Raw genomic sequence first — 19,449 nt, forward strand, 5'->3', positions numbered from 1 at the left:
GTCAGGAGATCGAGACCATCCTGGCTAACACCGTGAAACCCCGTCTCTACTAAAAATACAAAAAACTAGCCGGACGAGGTGGCGGGCACCTGTAGTCCCAGCTACTCAGGAGGCTGAGGCGGGAGAATGGCGTGAACCCGGGAGGCGGAGTTTGCAGTGAGCTGAGATCCGCCACTGCACTCCAGCCTGGGGACAGAGCAAGACTCCGCCTCAAAAAAAAAAGAAAAAAGAAATTTCCAGGCAAATAAGAGCACTTCAGATGAAAAGAACACCTTTGTGCAAAGGCGCTGAGACCAGGAAGGTTCTGATTTACAAGATTAAAAGGTCATGTGAATCAGGCACTCCCCTACCTCTGCTGGCTCATTTCTAACTCCACATCTCCTTGTTTCAGTATGACTATTTATTTGCCTGGACTCCTCTTCTCCTACGCCTTCTACTGGCTAACTCCTGTTTCAGCCCTCAAGTCCCTGCCTAAAAATCACTTCGTCGGTCAGGTTGGCTCACGCCTGTAATCCCAGCACTTTGGGAGGCTAAGGCGGTCGGATTACGAGGTCATGAGATCAAGACTATCCTAGGTAACACGGTGAAACCCCATCTCTACTAAAAATACAAAAAATTAGCCGGGCGTGGTGGCGGGCGCCTGTAGTCCCAGCTACTTGGGAAGCTGAGGCAGGAGAATAGCGTGAACCCGGGAGGTAGAGCTTGCAGTGAGCCGAGATTGCACCACTGCACTCCAGCCTGGGAGACAGAGTGAGACTCCGCCTCAAAAAAAAAAAAAAAAATCACTTCTTCAGACCAGGTGACTCACATCTGTAATCCCAGCACTTTGGGAGGCTGAGGTGGGTGGATCACTTGAGGTCAGGAGTTTGAGACCAGCCTAGCCAACTTGGTGAAACACTGTCTCTACTGAAAAAAAAAAAAAAAAAGAAAAAATTCGAGGAGATTGTCCCTAAGAAATTGTCCTTGCTTCTCTTTACCACCCCTACTAGCAACTAGATTAAATTTCCTAGTAAGCCCTCATAGCACCTGTACTTTTATAGCACTTACAAAACTGTAGTTCAGTACATTAAGGCTATTTGTCACTATACTGTAAACTCCCTGAGGACAGGAATCATGTCTATCTAGTTCACAGTTGTAACCCCAGCACCTAGCACAGTCCCTAACCCACTGTATTGAAATAATGAGGTAAAGGACAGGTATACTGAGGATAGATAATGGAGGGTCTTGAATCTCAGATGGAGAGCGATAGGTTTTATCCTTCAGCAACAGCAAACTAGTCTGCCTAAAGAGGCAACTAAGACTTGAAAGGAAGGTAGTATTGGCTAGATGTGAGTTGAAATTTGCTTAGCACCTAGATTTAGATAGCATTAATATGGAGATGTGAGCCCCTCTGATTTTGGATAGAGCAGTTTTCTTTGAACAATAGCTTTAACTTCTCAGAATTTATCTTCTAGAGGGTAATTTCTGTTTCCCGATTTTGCTCTAGGAAGTAATTTAAATGCACAAGACATTGGTCAAAATGGTTTCCAAAAGAAGACTGTCAAAATCTGAGCATAAAGAGAGCCTGACCGAAGATGCCTCCAGTAAGTATCTAGTCATTTGTTGCTTTATTTCCTGTAGCAATGTATGAGGCATGTGAGAGATATAAAGTTCCTGCTTTTCAGGTGCTGAGAATCTTCAAAGTGTAATGGATAGAGCGCACAGAATTAAGGGAGAAATATCAGATTTAGGACTAAATTTTTGCCTCGAATTCTGCATATAACTTTGAGTATGCCCACACCCTCTGGGCCTCAGTTTCCACATCCATAAGAGGAATTAGTGTTAGGCTTTTCTGCTATACATCATTTAGGTGTTGAGACACAAAGATGTAACAGTCTCTACCCTTAAAAAACTTTATGTTCTTTCTTATTCTCTTGGAAAACAATATTACGATCTAGACACATGCTATGTTAGTGATGTGAAAGGAAAGCTATATCAAAGCAAGCACACCAGAGGCAAAGAAACAGTGCAGACTCTGCCCATATGAGAAATGATTGACAAAGATCCCAAGAGTTCCGGATATAAGGAGTTATGTCTGGGTGCTATCGCTCACATCTGTAATCCAAGCACTTTGAGGGGCTAAGGTGAGAGGATCACTTAAAGCTAGGAGTTCAAGACCAGCATGGGTAACATAGCGAGACTCCATCTCTACAAAAAATTTTTTTAATTAACTGGGCGTGGTGTTGTGCGCCTGTGGTCCTAGCTACTGAGGAGGCTGAAGTGGGAGGATCACTTGAACTCAGAAAGTCGAGGGTGCAGTGAGTCAATAATAGCACCACTGCACTCCAGCCTAGGCGACAGAGCGAGAGAGACCGTGTCTCAAAAAGGGAGTGGGGGACGGGGAGGTTGATAGTTCATTTATTGTACTCATTTACTCTATTAAAGCAGTTCTAACTTGATTTGTGTTGGTTTGTTTTTATTTTACTAGGTTTTTAGGGAACAGGTGGTGTTTGGTTACATAAACAAATTATTTAGCGGTGATTTCTGAAATTTTGTTGCACCTATCACCTGAAGAGTGTATAGTGTCCCCAATGTGTAGTTTTTCAATCCCTAACCCCGCTTCCACCCTTTATCTCGAGTCCCCAAAGTCCATGGTATCGTTCTTGTTGTTGCTGTTGTTGTTTGAGACGGAGTCTCACTCTGTCGCCCAGGCTGGAGTGCAGTGGGACAATCTCAGCTCACTGCAAACTCCACCTCCTAGGTTCAAGTGATTCTCCAGCCTCAGTCTCCCAGTAGCTGGGATTACAGGTGCCAGCCACCACGCCCGGTCGATTTTTTTGTATCTTTAGTAGAGATGGGGTTTCACCATGTTGGCCAGAGCGGGTGTCTGGAACTCCTGACCTCAAGTGATCTGTCCACGTGGGCCACCCAAAGTGCTCAGATTACAGGCTTGAGCCACCATGCCTGGCCCATTATATATATATATATATATTTTTTGAGATGGAGTTTGGCTCTTGTTGCCCAGTCTGAAATGCAATGGCACCATCTTGGTTCACTGCAACCTCTGCCTCCCGGGTTCAAGCGATTCTCCTGCCTCAGCCTCCCAAGTAGCTGGGATTACATGTGCATGCCACCATGCCTGGCTAAATTTTTGTATTTTTAGTAGAGAAGGGGTTTCACCATGTTAGTCAGGCTGGTCTCAAACGCCTGACCTCCGGTAATCCACCCACCTCAGCCTCCCAAAGTGCTGGCATTTCAGGTGTGAGCCACCACGCCCGGCCCATTATGTCATTCTTAATGCCTTTGCTTCCTCATAGCTTAGCTTCTACTAACTTGTGGACTGAAGAGTTATTTCTTACTAGGTTATTGGAATTTAAGTCTGATTCTTGGTCAATTCAACCGAAATAGATGAAAATGCTTGCTGAACAGCAATTATAATGATAAAAATTGCAAGTCTAAAACCATATTAGGAATAGGCTTGGTTTAGAAACGGAAACTGTGGGCCAGGCACGGTGGCTCACGCCTGTAATCCCAGCACTTTGGGAGGCCAAGGCAGGCAGATCACCTGAGGTCAGGAGTTCGAGACCAGCCTGGCCAACATAGCAAAACCCCATCTCTACTAAAAATACAAAAATTAGCTGGGTGTGGGATCACACACCTGTAATCTCAGGTACTTGGGAGGCTGAGACAGGAGAATTGCTTGAACCCAGGAGGGAGGTGGGTTGCAGTGGAGGTGGAGGTTGCAGTGAGCTGAGATCATGCCACTGCACTTCAACCGGGGCAGCAGAGCAAAACTCTTATCTCAAAAAAAAAAAAAAAGAAGTTGTGAAGCTCCAATAGTCGATTAGTAATGGGATTATAGAATTAGAATGTAGAGAAATTGGTAGAAAATTTGAAACTGAAGAGGAATAATATAGGAAATTACTGAAAGTAAATGTTATACTTTGGAAATACTGTTCTCCAAAAGAGAAGAGACTTCTGAATTAAGTTTATTAGAAGGGATTTGGGTTCTCTTGGTCAGTAACGAACAAACTGAATCTTTCATTCTGGTTATGTTTTACATTTCATTCAGGAAGGTAGTGGTCTTTCATTCTGATTAAGGCTTTATTACAAAGAGGGAGAGGAGGCCGGGCGTGGTGGCTCACACCTGTAAACCCAGCACTTTGGGAGGCCGAGGCGGGCGGATCACGATGTCAGGAGATCAAGACCATCCTGGCTAACATAGTGAAACCCCATCTCTACCAAAAATACAAAAAATTAGCCGAGCTGGTGGCGGGCGCCTGTAGTCCCAGCTACCGGGAGGCTGAGGCAGGAGAATGGCGTGAACCCGGGAGGCAGAGCTTGCAGTGAGCCAAGATCACACCACTGCACTCCAGCCTGGGCGACAAAGCGAGACTCTGTCTCAAAAAAAAAAAAAAAAAAGAAAAGGGATTGGAATTGAAGAAGGAGAAAACAGAATGGCATCATTAAGGGAGAAGAGTAAATTTTAAACTTGGCTTTGTTTGTTTCTTGTCTCTTGTTTCTTTTTATGGATAGAAAGCCTTGGGATTAAACCTATCTGAGCTTTGTAGTCAAAGATATGATACGGGAGAAACTTCCCCATTCTGTCTACCCTTTATTCAGATCATTGAGTCTCAAATTTGGTGTGTATCAGGATTATTATCTGAAGACTGTAAAAAGTTCAGACTCTTAGGTCCCATTCCCAAGATTTTGACACAGTAACTCTGGTATATGGCATGGAATATGCCTTTTTCTTTTTTTTTTTGAGACGGAGTCTCACTCTGTTGCCCATGCTAGAGTGCAGTGGCGTGATCTGGGCTCACTGCAACCTCTCCCTCCGGGGTTCAAGTGATTCTCCTGCTTCAGCCTCCTGAGTAGCTGCTATTACAGGTGTGCACCACCACACCAGCTAATTTTGTATTAGTAGAGATGGGGTTTTACCACGTTAGCCAGGCTGGCCTTGAACTCCTGACCTCAGGTGATCAGCCTGCCTCGGCCTCCCAAAGTACTGGGATTCCAGGCGTGAGCCACCATGCTTGGGATATGCATTTTATTTTATTTTATTTTATTTATTTTATTTTTTTTTTTTTCTGAGACGGAGTTCTGCTCTATCGCCTAGGCTGGAGTGCAGTGGCGTGATCTTGGCTCACTGCAAACTCCACTTCCCAGGTTCACGCCATTCTCCTGCCTCAGCCTCCCGAGTGGCTGGGACTGCAGGTGGCTGCCACCATGCCCGGCTAATTTTTTTTGGTATTTTTAGTAGAGATGGAGTTTCACCATGTTAGCCAGGATGGTGTTGATCTCCTGATCTCATGATCTGCCCACCTCGGCCTCCCAAAATGCTGGGATTACAGGCGTGAGCCACCGTGCCCAGCCAGGAATATGCATTTTAATAAGCTTCCCAGGGATTTCAGTACAGTGGTTTGCAGGCAATAGCTTGAGAGACACTGGCTAGTTTAGTATTTGGATGGAAAACATTTCCATGGGTTATTCTTGTTAGGCACTTGTTTGTTTGAATTTATTTTTTTAGAGATGGGGATTTCACTCTGTCACCCAGGCTGGAGTGCAGTGGCACTGTCATAACTCACTATATAGCCTCAACCTCCTGGGCTCAAGTTATTCTTCCGCCTTAGCCTCTGAAGTAGCTGGGACTGTAGGTGGGCATCACCTCACCTAACTAGTGTGTGTGTGTGTGTATGTGTGGAGATAGGGGGGGTCTCAGACGCTTTGTTGCCTGGGCTGGTCTTGAACTCCTGGCTCAAGTGACCCTCCTGCCTCGGCCTCCTAAATTGCTGGGATTACCACGTGAGCCACCTTACCTGGCCAGAAATGGCACATTTTGAATTCTTCAAATGAAAACTCAGTAGTTGAAAACAATTCTGTTTGTTTGTTTGTTTGTTTTGGAAGCCACTATTGCTGAAGATAGTTTATTTCACTACAGCATCAATCCTAGTATAATTTTTAAGGAACACATCAGTTTTCCTCTCAGGATTATTATTCCTGGGTTTAAGTTTTAATTTTTCCTTTACTATTTGCCATATTCTTGAAAATTTTTCTATTTTCAGAAACCAGGAAGCAACCACTTTCCAAAAAGACAAAGAAATCTCATATTGCTAATGAAGTTGAAGAAAATGACAGCATCTTTGTAAAGCTTCTTAAGATATCAGGAATTATTCTTAAAACGGGAGAGAATCAGAATCAACTAGGTAATATTTTAATCTAATTTTATTCTGTGGGTTTAATGAAATAGCTCAGGACTGAATCATGGGTTTTCTAAATAGAGAGGCAATGAAGATTAGAAATGAGAGGGCCATCCATCTTGAGACAAAGTTGAAATTGCTTTTTAGAAAATGGTACAGTCAGGCCCGGCACGGTGGCTCACGCTTATAATCCCAGCACTTTGGGAGGCTGGAGGCAGGCGGATTACCTGAGCTCAGGAGACCAGCCTGGGCAAAACGGTGGAACCTCGTCTCTACTAAAATACAAAAAATTAGCCAGGCGTGGCGGCGTGGGCCTGTAGTCCCAGCTGCTCAGGTGCCTGAGGCAGGAGAATTGCTTGAACCTGGGAGGCGGAGGTTGCAGTGAGTTGAGATCGCACCACTGCACTCCAGCCTGGGTGACAAGAGTGAGACTCCATTTCCAAAAAAAAAAAGGAAAAAGAAAATGGTACAGTCTTTGGTCCTCATTACTACATGTTAAGTAAAGCATTTCTCATTCTTTTATTAGAAAAAATATTATGTATTATTTCTTTTGTGTTTGCTTATGAAAAAATAAATATCCAGAAAGCAGCTATATCAGTGTCAGAATAATTTCAGAAGAAAATGTATAAAGCCATGTAAGATTCTGTTTTTGGGGAACAGATTATTCCGTCTTGCTAAGGTTATGGCAGGTCTTTTTTAGAATACTTAGTGGCTATCTGCTATCAAAGCTAAGTCTGTTTTTTTTTTTCTTTTGAGATGGAGTCTCCTTGCTCTGTCGCCCAGGCTGGAGTGCAGTGGCGTGATCTCGGCTCACTGAAAGCTCTGCCTCCCGGGTTCATGCCATTCTCCTGCCTCAGCCTCCCGAGTAGCTGGGACTATAGGCGCCCGCCACCACGCCCAGCTAATTTTTTGTATTTTTGGTAGAGACGGTGTTTCACCATGTTGGCCAGACTGGTCTCAAACTCCTGACCTCAAGCAATCCGTCCGCCTCAGCCTCCCAAAGTGCTGGGATTACAGGCGTGAGCCACCCCGCCCAGCCAAAGCTAAGTCTGTTATGTGGGTTTAGATATAACCCCATGACTCTGGGCTGGGCGAGGTGGTTCACGCATGTAATCCCAGCACTTGGGAAGCTGAGGAGGGCAGATCATGAGGTCAGGAGATCGAGACCATCCTGGCTAACACAGTGAAACCCTGTCTCCACCAAAAATACAAAACAAAACAAAACAAAACAAAACCAAAAAACATGCCTGTAGTCCCACCTACTTGGGAGGCTGAGGCAGGAGAATCACTTGAACCTGGGAGGCGGAGGTTCCAGTGAGCCGAGATCACCCCACTGCACTCCAGCCTAGGTGACAGAACAAAACTCCATCTCAAAAAAAAAAAAAAGATTTGGCTCTGAAATTAGGTTGAAAATATTTTTATTGGTTTCGTCAGGCAAGAAAGCAAAAAACTTGGGTTTTTAGAGAAGGAAAACTATGGTAGGAGACTGGTGACCAGCTCTTCTTTTTTCTGCGTAGCTGTGGACCAAATAGCTTTCCAAAAGAAGCTCTTTCAGACCCTGAGGAGACACCCTTCCTATCCCAAAGTATGTATTTTTCCCCTGGTATTTTTGCTTGTGCCAGCATAACTCTAGAATTTGGAATTTAAGGACACTGGTATAAAGTTGAGTGGGCTAAAATGATTTTTAACAGCAAATATTAAACTAAAAATTTTATTCTTTTTTATTTTTTAAATCTCCTTAAGATAATAGAAGAATTTGTTAGTGGCCTGGAGTCTTATATTGAGGATGAAGACAGTTTCAGGAACTGCCTTTTGTCTTGTGAGCGTCTGCAGGATGAGGAAGCCAGGTGTGGAGAGGAGGCATGGAATCTTGCTGAAAGTCAGTCTGTTCCGCTAATTGCATGGGGCTGGGGAGGGAGAGCGCAGTTGTTTGAAATTTCATTTTTGGTGTAGGCTGTCTTCCTCAGAATGTAAACTAACTTTAAAATTCCTAAGCTTGTGGTTATGAGCCTAACAATCAGTGTTTTCTAGAGTGTGTTTCACCTGTGTTGACAGAATTTCAAATCTCTACCGATCCCTTGCTAAAAGCCATCTGCTCATTTCTGTGTTTCTTGTCTAACAGGGTAGTTCCTCTTTAAAGATTATGTATTTAACCAATTTTATTGAGAAAAGATGATAAAAGCATTAAAACAAGGAAAGCAAAGTGGAAAACAGATTTCTTTTTTTTTTACAGTATGGGTGCATCTTATTCTAAGAGTCTCATCAAACTGCTTCTGGGGATTGACATACTACAGGTAAGACTGTCACTTTTTCTGTGAACATTTGATGGATGAGGTTTGTGGTGTATGCTCAAGTCTAAATAGCAGGAACACAGGATAGAGTAGGGTTAATTGGAGAATTTGGGTTTGTAACAGCTTTAGCACAGCCCTGTTGCTATGATGGGTTTGGTAAGGTAACGTCTGTGTTTTAAAACTGTGCTTATTATTATTAGCCTAATACATCTGGCAGTCCCATTTATTCTCTCTGCATCTGATTCCTGTTCTTAAAGCTACATCCTGTGTATCTCTGAGTACCTGGTAATCTTTTTTTTTTTTTGAGACGGAGTCCCACTCTGTTGTCCAGGCTGGAGTGCAGTGGCGCGATCTCGGCTCACTTCAAGCTCCACCTCCTGGGTTCATGCCATTCTCCTGCCTCAGCCTCTCGAGTTGCTGGGACTACAGGCGCCCACCACCGTGCCCAGCTAATTTTTGTATTTTTAGTAGAGATGGAGTTTCACCGTGGTCTCGATCTCCTGACCTCATGATCCGCCCTCCTCGGCCTCCCAAAGTGCTGGGATTATAGGCATGAGCCACCGCGCCCAGCCAATATCTTGTAATCTTTATCATATTCCTATCTCTATCATCTCCCATTTAGCTTTTTAGATGCTTATGTATCTTAATTTTGTCCTTTTCCTCCTCTTCTTCTCTTTTAATATATTAAATAGACAATACATTGATATAATTTAAATGTTTCAAGTTATACAAATGTATATGGAACAGAGCACTTCCCTCCATCCCGTTCTCCATTTTTCCTCTTCTCCCCTACTGCTAATCTTTTCACACCCCTAAACTCTTCCTTTTCACTGGAAATCTTGAAGATAATTAGTTATTTTCAGTCTAAGAGCTCCCTTGTTCCTCTGGAGAGCTCCCATTGCAACCTATTTGATAATCTTTTAAAGTCTGCATTTCGTGGATTAACCGTCATTGTTTTTAATAATATTTTGATTATGTGATAATTTTAACTTTGTCTTGATAATCATTTTCAGTTTTTCACAATAGCAAATCTGTGTATTCCAATAGCAATTCCAATTCTAAAAATGAAGACGTATTCATGTGGATATCTTTGTAATAAGATATCAACTTTAACAAAGTGTTTATTCCCGGAGCTCTGGTTGGAAAGAGAATTACACATTTCTTTTGTGTGTGTGTGTGTGTGTGTTTGTGTGTGTCAGAGTCTCCTCTGTCACCCAGGCTGGGGTGGAGTGGTGCAATCTCGTCTCACTGCAACCTCTGCCTCCCGCAGTTTCAAGCGATTCTCGTGCCTCAGCCTCCCAAGTAGCTGGGATTATACATTTCTGTTGTGTATTTTGAGATCATCTCCTAACTCCCTGTGTCTTCTTTTTTAGCCTGCCATTATCAAAACCTTATTTGAGAAGTTGCCAGAATATTTTTTTGAAAAGTAAGTGGAGTTATGGAATGTTCGAAGTACCCTGGTGTTACTTAAGTTTCTCTCTGAAAAGGTTACTCTGAAAACTATTGGTTTCTCTGAAAGTCATATTTATCGTGATGCTTCTTAAGTGACTACTAAAATTTTACTGGAGTGTCTTTGAAGTTTCATCTATTAATATGATTTTGTAAAAATAGATAGGATTACAATAAAAGTAACTATTGGCTTGATGCGGTGGCTCACACCTGTAATCCCAACAGTTTGGGAAGCCGAGGCAGGAGGATTGCTTGAGTCCAGGAATTCAAGACCAGCCTGGGCAATGTAGTGAGACCTTGTCTGTATTTAAAAACAGAATTTTTTTTTTTTTTTTTAAATGTCTGTTGCTTATGCTCAGGGATAATCCCTAGTAGAAGGATACACAATATACTGGTAACAGTAGTTGTTTCCAAAGAGGGTAGCCAGTTGGTTGCAATCAGGTATTCTCTGAATACTTTTCTTTACCTTTTTAACTTTGTAGTGTATGTTGAGACAGGGTCTCACTCTGTCGCCCAGGCTGGAGTGCCATAGTACGATCACAGCTCACTGCGGCATCAACCACCTAGGCTTAAGTGATTCTCACACCTCAGCCCCATGAGTGCCTGGGACTACAGGTGCGTGCCACCCGGTCCAGCTAATTTTCATGTTTTTTTGGTAGAGATGGGGTTTTGCCATGTTGCCCAGGCTGGTCTCAAAACTTCTAGGCTCAAGTGATCAACCTGCCTGAACCTCTCCAACTATTGGAATGTGGCCCTACCTGTTTTTTTTAATTAGTATGTTAAAAAAGAAATGAACGGCGTAATAGAAAAGTTCATTTGGTTGTGAACAGACAGTTTACAAAGAAGAAATGCAAGAACATCAAATATTTAAAAGTTCAATTTTGTTAGCAAAGTCACAAATTTAAAACACTATATCAAAATAGTAAATAATAACTATTAAACAGTAAAATAAAGGCATTTTTTCCTACTCTCACAGGGTATCCTTGTTGAGTGTGGTGAATAGGCATGCTTGTGCATTGCTAGTGAGCATATAAATTAGTTCAGGCATTGAGTCTGAAGAGCAATAGATTGTGTCAAAAACCTTAGATTTTGCATACCCTTTAATCCTAATGTCATGTCTCCTAATTTATCCTAAGATAATAACTGTGAATGAAAATGAAATAATATTGGCCGGGCGTGGTGGCTCATGCCTGTAATCCCAGCACTTTGGGAGGCTGAGGCAGGCGGATCACAAGGTCAGGAGTTCGAGACCAGCCTGGCCAATATGGTGAAACCCCGTCTCTACTAAAAATACAATAAAAAATTAGCCGGGAGTGGTGGCGGGCGCCTGTAGTCCCAGCTACTCGGGGGGCTGAGACAGGAGAATCGCTTGAACCCGGGAGGCAGAGGTTGTAGTGAGCCGAGATCGGGCCACTGCACTCCAGCCTGGGAGACAGAGCGAGACTCCGTCTCAAAAAAAAAAAAAAAAGGAAAATGAAATAATATTAGTTTAGTGCTGGCTTTGGCAGTACATATACTGAAATTGAACAATACAGAGATTAGCATGGCCTCTTTGCAAGGGTGATATCCAAATTTGTGAGGTGTTCCATATATTGAAAAAGATTACTCTTTAAAATAAATGTGAATAATTGAGATGTTCAAAAAATAGGAATATTATGTGCACATTAATAACTGTAAAAAGAACTAGTTAATATCATTCATTAATTGAAAAAAACAAACCCAGGTTACACACAGCATTTATATTAGGTTGGTGCAAAAGTAATTGCGGTTTTTGCAATACCTAGTTCAGTCCAGTATTTTGTTTAAAAAAGAAGATACACACATATACATATGCATATTAATAGTGTACATTTCTGGAATGACAGGATTATAGTCATTTTTATGTTCTCCTTTTTAATTTTTTCAGAGTCCTGATACAGTAATAAGTTTAAAGGTTTGTTTATTTTGAGACAGAGTCTTACTCTGTCGCCAGGCTGGAGTATGGTGGTGCAATCTTGCTCACTACAACCTGTGCCTCCTGGGTTCAAGTGATTCTCCTGCCTCAGCCCCCCGAGTAGCTGGGATTGCAGGTGTGCACCACCATACCCAGCTAATTTTTTGGTATTTTTGGTAGATATGGGATTTCACCATGTTGGCCAGGCTGTCCTCGAACTCCTGACCTCAAGTGATCTGCCTGCCTCAGCCCCACAAAGTGCTGGGATTATAGGAGTGAGCCACTGCACCCACTGAAGGTTTTTCTAATTTGTTTCAGCTAAATGTCTCATGCTGGATACCTTACATCCTGGCTTGTCTTTTTCAGTTAAGACTGGCTGCAATGGCCAGGCGCGGTGGCTCAAGCCTGTAATCCTAGCACTTTGGGAGGCCGAGACGGGTGGATCACAAGGTCAGGAGATCGAGACCATCCTGGCGAACACGGTGAAACCCCGTCTCTACTAAAAAATACAAAAAACTAGCCGGGCGAGGGTGGCGGGCGCCTGTAGTCCCAGCTACTCGGGAGGCTGAGGCAGGAGAATGGCATAAACCCGGGAGGTGGAGCTTGCAGTGAGCTGAGATCCGGCCACTGCACTCCAGCCTGGGCGACAGAGCGAGATTCCATCTCAAAAAAAAAAAAAAAAAAAAAAAGACTGGCTGCAATAACAAGGACCATGCTGTCAAGGAGATGGAAGTGGTCCAAAACTTTAGATGTAGGAGGCTTGAAGGAAGGCAGAAACTATCATTTTTGGAAAAATGATAATTGAGCCAACATTTCTTTATTTATAAATGGTTTTTAGTACTTTTATGAATATAATCTAATTTGACTTTCTGTGTTCCCTTAGAAATATATGCTTGTCTTTTTTTTTTTTTTTTTTGAGACAGAGTCTTGGCTCTGTCACCCAGGCTGGAGTGCAGTGGCACGATCTCAGCTCACTGCAACCTCCACCTCCTGGGTTCAAGCGATTCTCCTGACTCAGCCTCCCGAGTAGCTGGGATTACAGGTACCCACCGTCATGCCCAGCTGATTTTTGTATTTTTAGTGGAGACAGGGTTTCACCGTGTTGGCCAGGCTGGTCTTGAACTCCTGACCTCATGTGATCTGCCCACCTTGGCCTCCCAAAGTGCTGGGATTACAGGCATGAGCCACCGCACCCAACTTATGCTTGCCTTTTTAAGCACTTACTGCATTGATGTTATTAGTGTCTTACCTTTTAAAAATATTTGTCATACTCGGTTTTTAAGATTTATTAATGTTATCTTTTTAAAAATTATTATTAAGGGATGCTGTCTAGCCCTGTCATCCCTTTTCTCTAAACCCTCCCGAATGTAGCCACTATTCATATTTAGCATACTTTCTAGACATTTTTCTCAACATACATAAGCATATATCTCCTGCATATTGGGTATCACTTGTGTGTCTAGTACAGTGCCAAATGCATAGTAGGTGTTCAGTAAATGTTAATGGAATGGCTAAAATATTTTGTGCAGTATTAATGCTTGCTGTTATTTTGACCAGGAAGGCTAAGTTCCCTGTCTTCTCTTCCTAACATTTTAGCAAGACCAGTGATGAAATCAACATACCTCGACTCATTGTTAGTCAACTAAAGTGGCTTGACAGAGTTGTGGATGGCAAGGTAGGCTTACGGACTTTATCTCTTGAATTTAAAGAGTATGTTTCTCATATCTTTTGGAAGTTGTATTTTTTTTTCTCTTTCTAAACAGAAAATTCATACTTTTCCATCCATCCATCCATCCATTAGCTTTTTCCAGTTTTCATCATTTGAGAATCATAGATATTTCACCCTTTAAATTTCATCAGAAAAGTTTAAATACGAAGAGTAGGTATCATTTATTAAATAAATTAAATATTTGGGAAGATTCTTTTTCAAAGTACAGAGATAAATAACTATGTTTATCTCTCAAATAATTTCAGCTCTGCATTTCACAAGTAGGTAGTGTTTCTTTATTCTGGGTAATGTGCTGCAGTTCTAATAGTGTCCTCTACTGCAGGACCTCACCGCCAAGATCATGCAACTGATCAGTATTGCTCCAGAGAATCTGCAGCATGACATCATCACCAGCCTACCTGAGATCCTAGGGGATTCCCAGCACGCTGATGTGGGGAAAGAACTCAGGTGGATAAGCACTCTGTCACCATCTAAGTGAGGCTCAACTGTGGGGGCTTTATCATTGCTTATGCAAAAAGCAGTAGTAATGTGGTCTCTTATATCTAAAAAGAGGATGATACCCACCTTCATGAGTAGGATATGGGATTTGACTTAAAAAAAAAAAAAAGGTATATATTTGAACAGGTCCACGTACTTTCTTCTTTTGAGATGGAGTCTCGCTCTGTCGCCCAGGCTGGAGTGCAGTGGTGCGATCTCAGCTCATTGCAACCTCCACCTCCTGGGTTCATGCCATTCTCCTGCCTCAGCCTCCTGAGTAGCTGGGACTACAGGCGTCTGCCACCACGCCCGGCTAATTTTTTTGTATTTTTAGTAGAGACAGGGTTTCACCGTGTTAGCCTGGATGGTCTCGATATCCTGACCTTGTGATCCACCTGTGTCAGCCTCCCAAAGTGCTGTGATTACAAGTGTGAGCCACTGTGCCCGGCCCCATATACTTTCTTTTAAATGGTATACCTGTTATGAGCGTGAAGTCTGGCTTAGGATTAGGTATCTAAATTTGGCCAATGGAGAAGTTGACCATGATCCCTTAGTTTCATTAACTAAGGCGTCCTTAACCCTGACTGCACATTAAAATCATTTGTGGAGCCTATTAAACATCTACCTTCTTTGGGTTCCTAGGTGATTCATTCTAATGCACAACCTTGCATCAGACCCTTTGCAGAGACCCATTGCTTGCTGTCATTCATTTGAAAAATAGTAATTGGTAGGGCAGTATTGGAGAAGGGGTTCACAGTATCCCTAGGTAATAAAGTTTCTGTCATAATGCAACTTTTTATCGTACTAGAAGCGTTTTTTGAAACTTCAGTTTGTGATACTTCTTTTGTGTAGTTGTGTGCACAGCTACCTCCAAAACGTCCAATGATTTCTTGCCTTTGTCCTTTTGAGCAGGATGCTCCCTATGGGCAAAGCACTATGCCACCCACTTTACTTGCCTGATGCCAGCTCATCTCCTTTTGTATAGTCTTCTTTTAGCATCTGTCACTGTGACTCATGCCTTTAATCCCAGCATGTTGGGCTGCTGAGGTGGGTGGGTCGCTTGAGCCCGGGAGTTCAAGACCTGCTTGGGCAACATGGTGAAAAGCCGTCTCTCCAAAAAATACAAAAATTAGCTGGATGTGGTGGTACGACCTATAATTCTAGCTACTCAGGAGGCTGAGATGGGAGGATCAATTGAGAATGGAAGGTTGAAGCTACAGTGAACTGTGATCATGCCACTGTACTCAAGCCTGGGCATCAGAGTAAGACCCTGTCTCAAAAAGCAAACAAAAAATCTATTACTGTCCTCACAATGTTGTGCTCCTGTAGCACCATGCACATGTGTTTCTCATATTTATCACATTTCATTGTAAATGTTTTGTGTTTTCTTTTTCCTTTTTGCGGGGAAGGATATGTACCAAACTAAATAGTGGTGTTCTCTGGGTAGTGGGGATTGTGATGGAAGGCTTGCTTCTACCTTTATTATTTGAATTTTTATAATGAGCATGTATTATTTTTTGCAGTCAAAACAATTTTTAAAGAAACATACTATAAACGGTAATTTAATGGAACTAAGTATGTCCTTTCTTTTCATACTGTAATGAATGATTTTCTCAAGTCATTGTCTGCCCAGCTCTGTTCAAACCATTACACAACTTTTTTGTTTTTCTACCATTCACAGTGACCTACTGATAGAGAATACTTCACTCACTGTCCCAATCCTGGATGTCCTTTCGAGCCTCCGACTTGACCCAAACTTCCTATTGAAGGTAGGAAAGACTCAGCTTTCCAGAAACTGAGCCAGCTTTCCAACCTCCCGGAACAAGTGTTACTCAGTCATTGCCTTGGGAGTAATGAATATTTCATTTTGAAACCATAGTGAATCACATTTGATACTTTTTTTTCCCCCACCTCAATGAGTTTCAGATGCTATTCTATGATAGAATCACAGGTCTGTTGTTTTTTTGGTTTTTGTTTTTGTTTTGTTTGTTTTTGAGACGGAGTCTTGCTCTGTCACCCAGGCTGGAGTGCAGTGGCGCAATCTCCGCTCACTGCAACCTCTGCCTCCCGGTTTCAAGCAGTTCCCTGACTCGGCCTCCCGAGTAGCTGGGGTTACAGGCGCCTGCCACCACGCCTGGTTAATTTTTGTATTTTTAGTAGAGACTGGGTTTCACCATATTGTCCAGGCTGGTCTTGAACTCTTGACCTTGTTTTCCACCCACCTCGGCCTCCCAAAGTGCTGGGATTACAGGCTTGAGCCACTGTGCCGGCCCACAGGTCTGTTTTTAAGCAGTAAGTTTTGAGTGGAAATCTGTATTGTCTGAATCATACCTGCTTCCCATAGGAATAATACTTTTTATGCCTTACTGTAGCCAGTTGAGAATTTAGGCTCTGAATGTAAGATAATAGCTCTGTTTCACATTTATTGCCCATCTGTTTTTGACAAAGCTGTGGTATTAACAACTAAAAGATTCTAATTTGGGAAAAAATCTAAAATTTTTTTTCCCCTAAATTATAAGTGGGAAAATGGAGTAAGAGAAGTGATTTTTTTCTAATGTTACCTAACAGTTCAGTACAAAGTTGAGGTAGTGACATTAAAACTTATTAAGTTTTTGTACTTTTAATTTTTAGGTTCGCCAGTTGGTGATGGATAAGTTGTCATCTATTAGATTGGAGGATTTACCTGTGATAATAAAGTTCATTCTTCATTCCGTAACAGCCATGGATGCACTTGAGGTATGCTCTTATATCCCGTCACACCTAGATAAAGCAACTTGGTAAGTGCCAATTGCTCTTCTCTGTCCCCAGACTGAGAATACTAACTAATCCGGATAGCATTCAGAGGAGAGAATGAAGCTATTCAACAGATTCATTGATCGATATAAGCTGCTATGAGTTACATTTATTCTTTCTGTGTAGTACCTCACAGAATTCTGGGTATGACGTTTTATGGTTTTGGGTATAACGTTCTATGACATTGCATTAACTATTCTCCCAAGTCTATTTTTCAAAATGTCCAACATTTAAAATTTTTTCTTCCTCAGTCTTTCAGTAGATTGTCATGGTTGAGGGACTGGACTGTGCCTACCCATTATGAATAAGCAGAAAAACCATAGCTAATACTTACTTTCTGCAGGTAATTTCTGAGCTTCGGGAGAAGTTGGATCTGCAACATTGTGTTTTGCCATCACGGTTACAGGCTTCTCAAGTAAAGTTGAAAAGTAAAGGACGAGCAAGGTAAAGAGCTCATCCTCACATAGGATGTCACAATTTTCTGACATCCCACAGTCAGAGTTAGAGCTTAATATTTACAATTACAAATAATGGTACTATTATGACATTTATATCTAGTATTGTATAGTGTTTCAAATTACATATATGTATGTGATTATGTATGTGTTTATATGTTTTCTTAGCCATCCAGATCAATTCCAGACAGACTACAGTGCAAATTTATTAGCCATCTTATACATGAGGTTGTCATTTGCTCCAGGGTACATGGCTACTAAGCAAGAACTCAGATCTTGTAAGTTCTTTTCTGGTAGGTAGAACAGTAATTTGTTTCCTCTCTGCTACTTGTAGTTCCTCAGGAAATCAAGAAAGCAGCGATCAGAGCTGTGTTATTCTCCTCTTTGATGTAATAAAGTCAGCTATTAGATATGAGAAAACCATTTCAGAAGCCTGGATTAAGGTGAGATCTTTGGAACTTTGATTATCAAGGAGGAAATGAGTGGCAATTAGTGACAGATGTATAACTGAGGTAGCTTGAAATAAAAATCTCAAAAATTCAAGTGGAAATGATAGCTCATGGTTGCCATATGGACACATTGACTCTTGGATGACATAACAGGGCTTGCTGAGTAAGGTGAAACGTGTTTTGCTGATGTGTCGTAATATTTTTGTGACTCTCCTGTTTTTGCAGGCAATTGAAAACACTGCCTCAGTGTCTGAACACAAGGTAATGTTCATGTACTATGCATTTTCAGTACTGCAGACTTAAAAGTAATGACGTTGGCTAGCTTGCCTTCCCGCTTTCTTTCTTTCCCCTCCCTCCAGTCACTCTTTTTTTCTCTTCTCTAGTTGCTCTAATAAACATTAGCTGTCTGGGGAAGATAATCTGAGGGGGCGACCGGCCAGGTAGCCTGCCTCTATTCACTCTGGCTATAAAATAAGCCTACAGTATCCGTAAGGGGAAATACTAACAGTGTAACTAAGCACATCAAGATGCAGTCAAAGAAGCCAAGTCCCCACTGATGAGATGAAGAAAATAACCACTTGAGTCTCAGGTCCCTGTATCTGCGTAATTGCCCTTCCTTCCACCCAGCACCACTGTCAAGATAATGGCATTCCATGTTTTACTTTACTTTGCCCATGTAGACCTGACTGGAGTAAATCAGTCTGACCACTGTCAAGGCAGTGGTACTGGATCTTATGTCTCTATTCTAGAAGTACCTTCCATCAAAAAGCCAGATGGTTGGCTGGGCACTGTGGCTCACGCCTATAATCTCAGCACTTTGGGAGGCTGAGGCAGGCAGATGATCTGAGGTCAGGAGTTTGAGACCAGCCTGGCCAATGTAGCGAAACCCTGTCTCTAAAAAAAACTAAAAAAATAAAAAATTAGCCTGGCCTGGTGTCACACACCACTGCACTCCAGCCTGGGCAACAATGCAAGACTCCATCTCAAAAAAAAAAAAGCCAGATGATTGAGTTCCTTAGGTTTTGATTGGTTGCCTTTAAAGATTTTTCTTTGGTTGGAATCTGTTTTGTGGGATTTTTGTTAGTTGTGTTAGCCAATTTTTGGATGACTATCTTAAAAACTTTCATGATGCTGAATAAAGCAATGAAAATTCAGAATTTTTTCTGGTGAAAAATATCAAAGTACTCCAACACTATTTTTGGTTTTGGATAAACATAAATTTACCACCGTGGCTGCCTGCATTCCTATTTTTACATATTCATAATCATTGTATAAATATAATTTCTATTCTTATTTTTTCTTTACATTTTTTCTCCTGTCATAAATATTTCAAGTGTCTGCTTTGTCTTCATTGTTATCTTTTATGACTGTATTCTGGTCTAATAACTCAATTTTGGTGTCCTCAGGAGTGGGGCAATCAGTTAAGAGAAGCAGTAAAATTTGTTTTGTTTTTTCTTGTTTGTCCTGATTTCCTTTTTAACTGTTTTTTTTTTTTTTTTTCCTGGAAGCATAGACTCAAGTTGCCCTGAATACGCTCCCAATGTTTTCTCTTTTTTTTGTCTTGTTTTGTTTTTCAAGAGACTGTCTTGCTCTGTCACCCAAGCTGGAGTGCGGTGGTAGCATCATAGCTCACTGCAGCCTCAAACTCCTGGGTTCAAGTGATCCTCCCACCTCAATCTTCGGAGTAGCTGGGA

At 41.9% G+C, this 19,449-nt stretch overlaps 1 protein-coding gene and 1 non-coding gene across 14 annotated transcripts in view; both read left to right on the plus strand.

Annotated features, from left to right (window-relative positions):
- The window catches only part of FANCD2 (FA complementation group D2), a 97,475-nt gene that overhangs the window by 20,852 nt on the left and 57,174 nt on the right, over positions 1–19,449 (plus strand). For 10 of the 13 annotated variants that reach the window (XR_004437006.1, XM_033210635.1, XM_033210634.1 and 7 more), the window contains 13 exons: positions 1,487–1,583; positions 6,045–6,185; positions 7,697–7,764; positions 7,923–8,026; positions 8,413–8,473; positions 9,844–9,896; positions 13,449–13,527; positions 13,904–14,028; positions 15,740–15,827; positions 16,690–16,794; positions 17,195–17,295; positions 17,641–17,749; positions 17,981–18,016. Coding sequence is in view for 12 of the 13 variants with exons in the window: in XM_033210635.1 (XP_033066526.1) it covers positions 1,499–1,583; positions 6,045–6,185; positions 7,697–7,764; positions 7,923–8,026; positions 8,413–8,473; positions 9,844–9,896; positions 13,449–13,527; positions 13,904–14,028; positions 15,740–15,827; positions 16,690–16,794; positions 17,195–17,295; positions 17,641–17,749; positions 17,981–18,016 (1,155 nt within the window). In the remaining variant the exon portion in view is untranslated. Of the gene's footprint in view, positions 1–1,486; positions 1,584–6,044; positions 6,186–7,696; positions 7,765–7,922; positions 8,059–8,412; positions 8,474–9,843; positions 9,897–13,448; positions 13,528–13,903; positions 14,029–15,739; positions 15,828–16,689; positions 16,795–16,866; positions 17,171–17,194; positions 17,296–17,640; positions 17,750–17,980; positions 18,017–19,449 lie in introns of those variants that run through there. The other 3 variants (XM_033210643.1, XM_033210641.1, XM_033210640.1) reach the window with 3 other exon arrangements.
- On the plus strand, positions 11,412–11,514 carry LOC117084624. The gene has a single exon (XR_004437549.1). It is a non-coding gene; the product is annotated as a U6 spliceosomal RNA (small nuclear RNA).

This window comes from Trachypithecus francoisi, unplaced genomic scaffold (genome assembly GCF_009764315.1).
Source record: "Trachypithecus francoisi isolate TF-2019V2 unplaced genomic scaffold, Tfra_2.0 Lachesis_group0, whole genome shotgun sequence".
NCBI classification, from domain to species: domain Eukaryota; kingdom Metazoa; phylum Chordata; class Mammalia; order Primates; family Cercopithecidae; genus Trachypithecus; species Trachypithecus francoisi.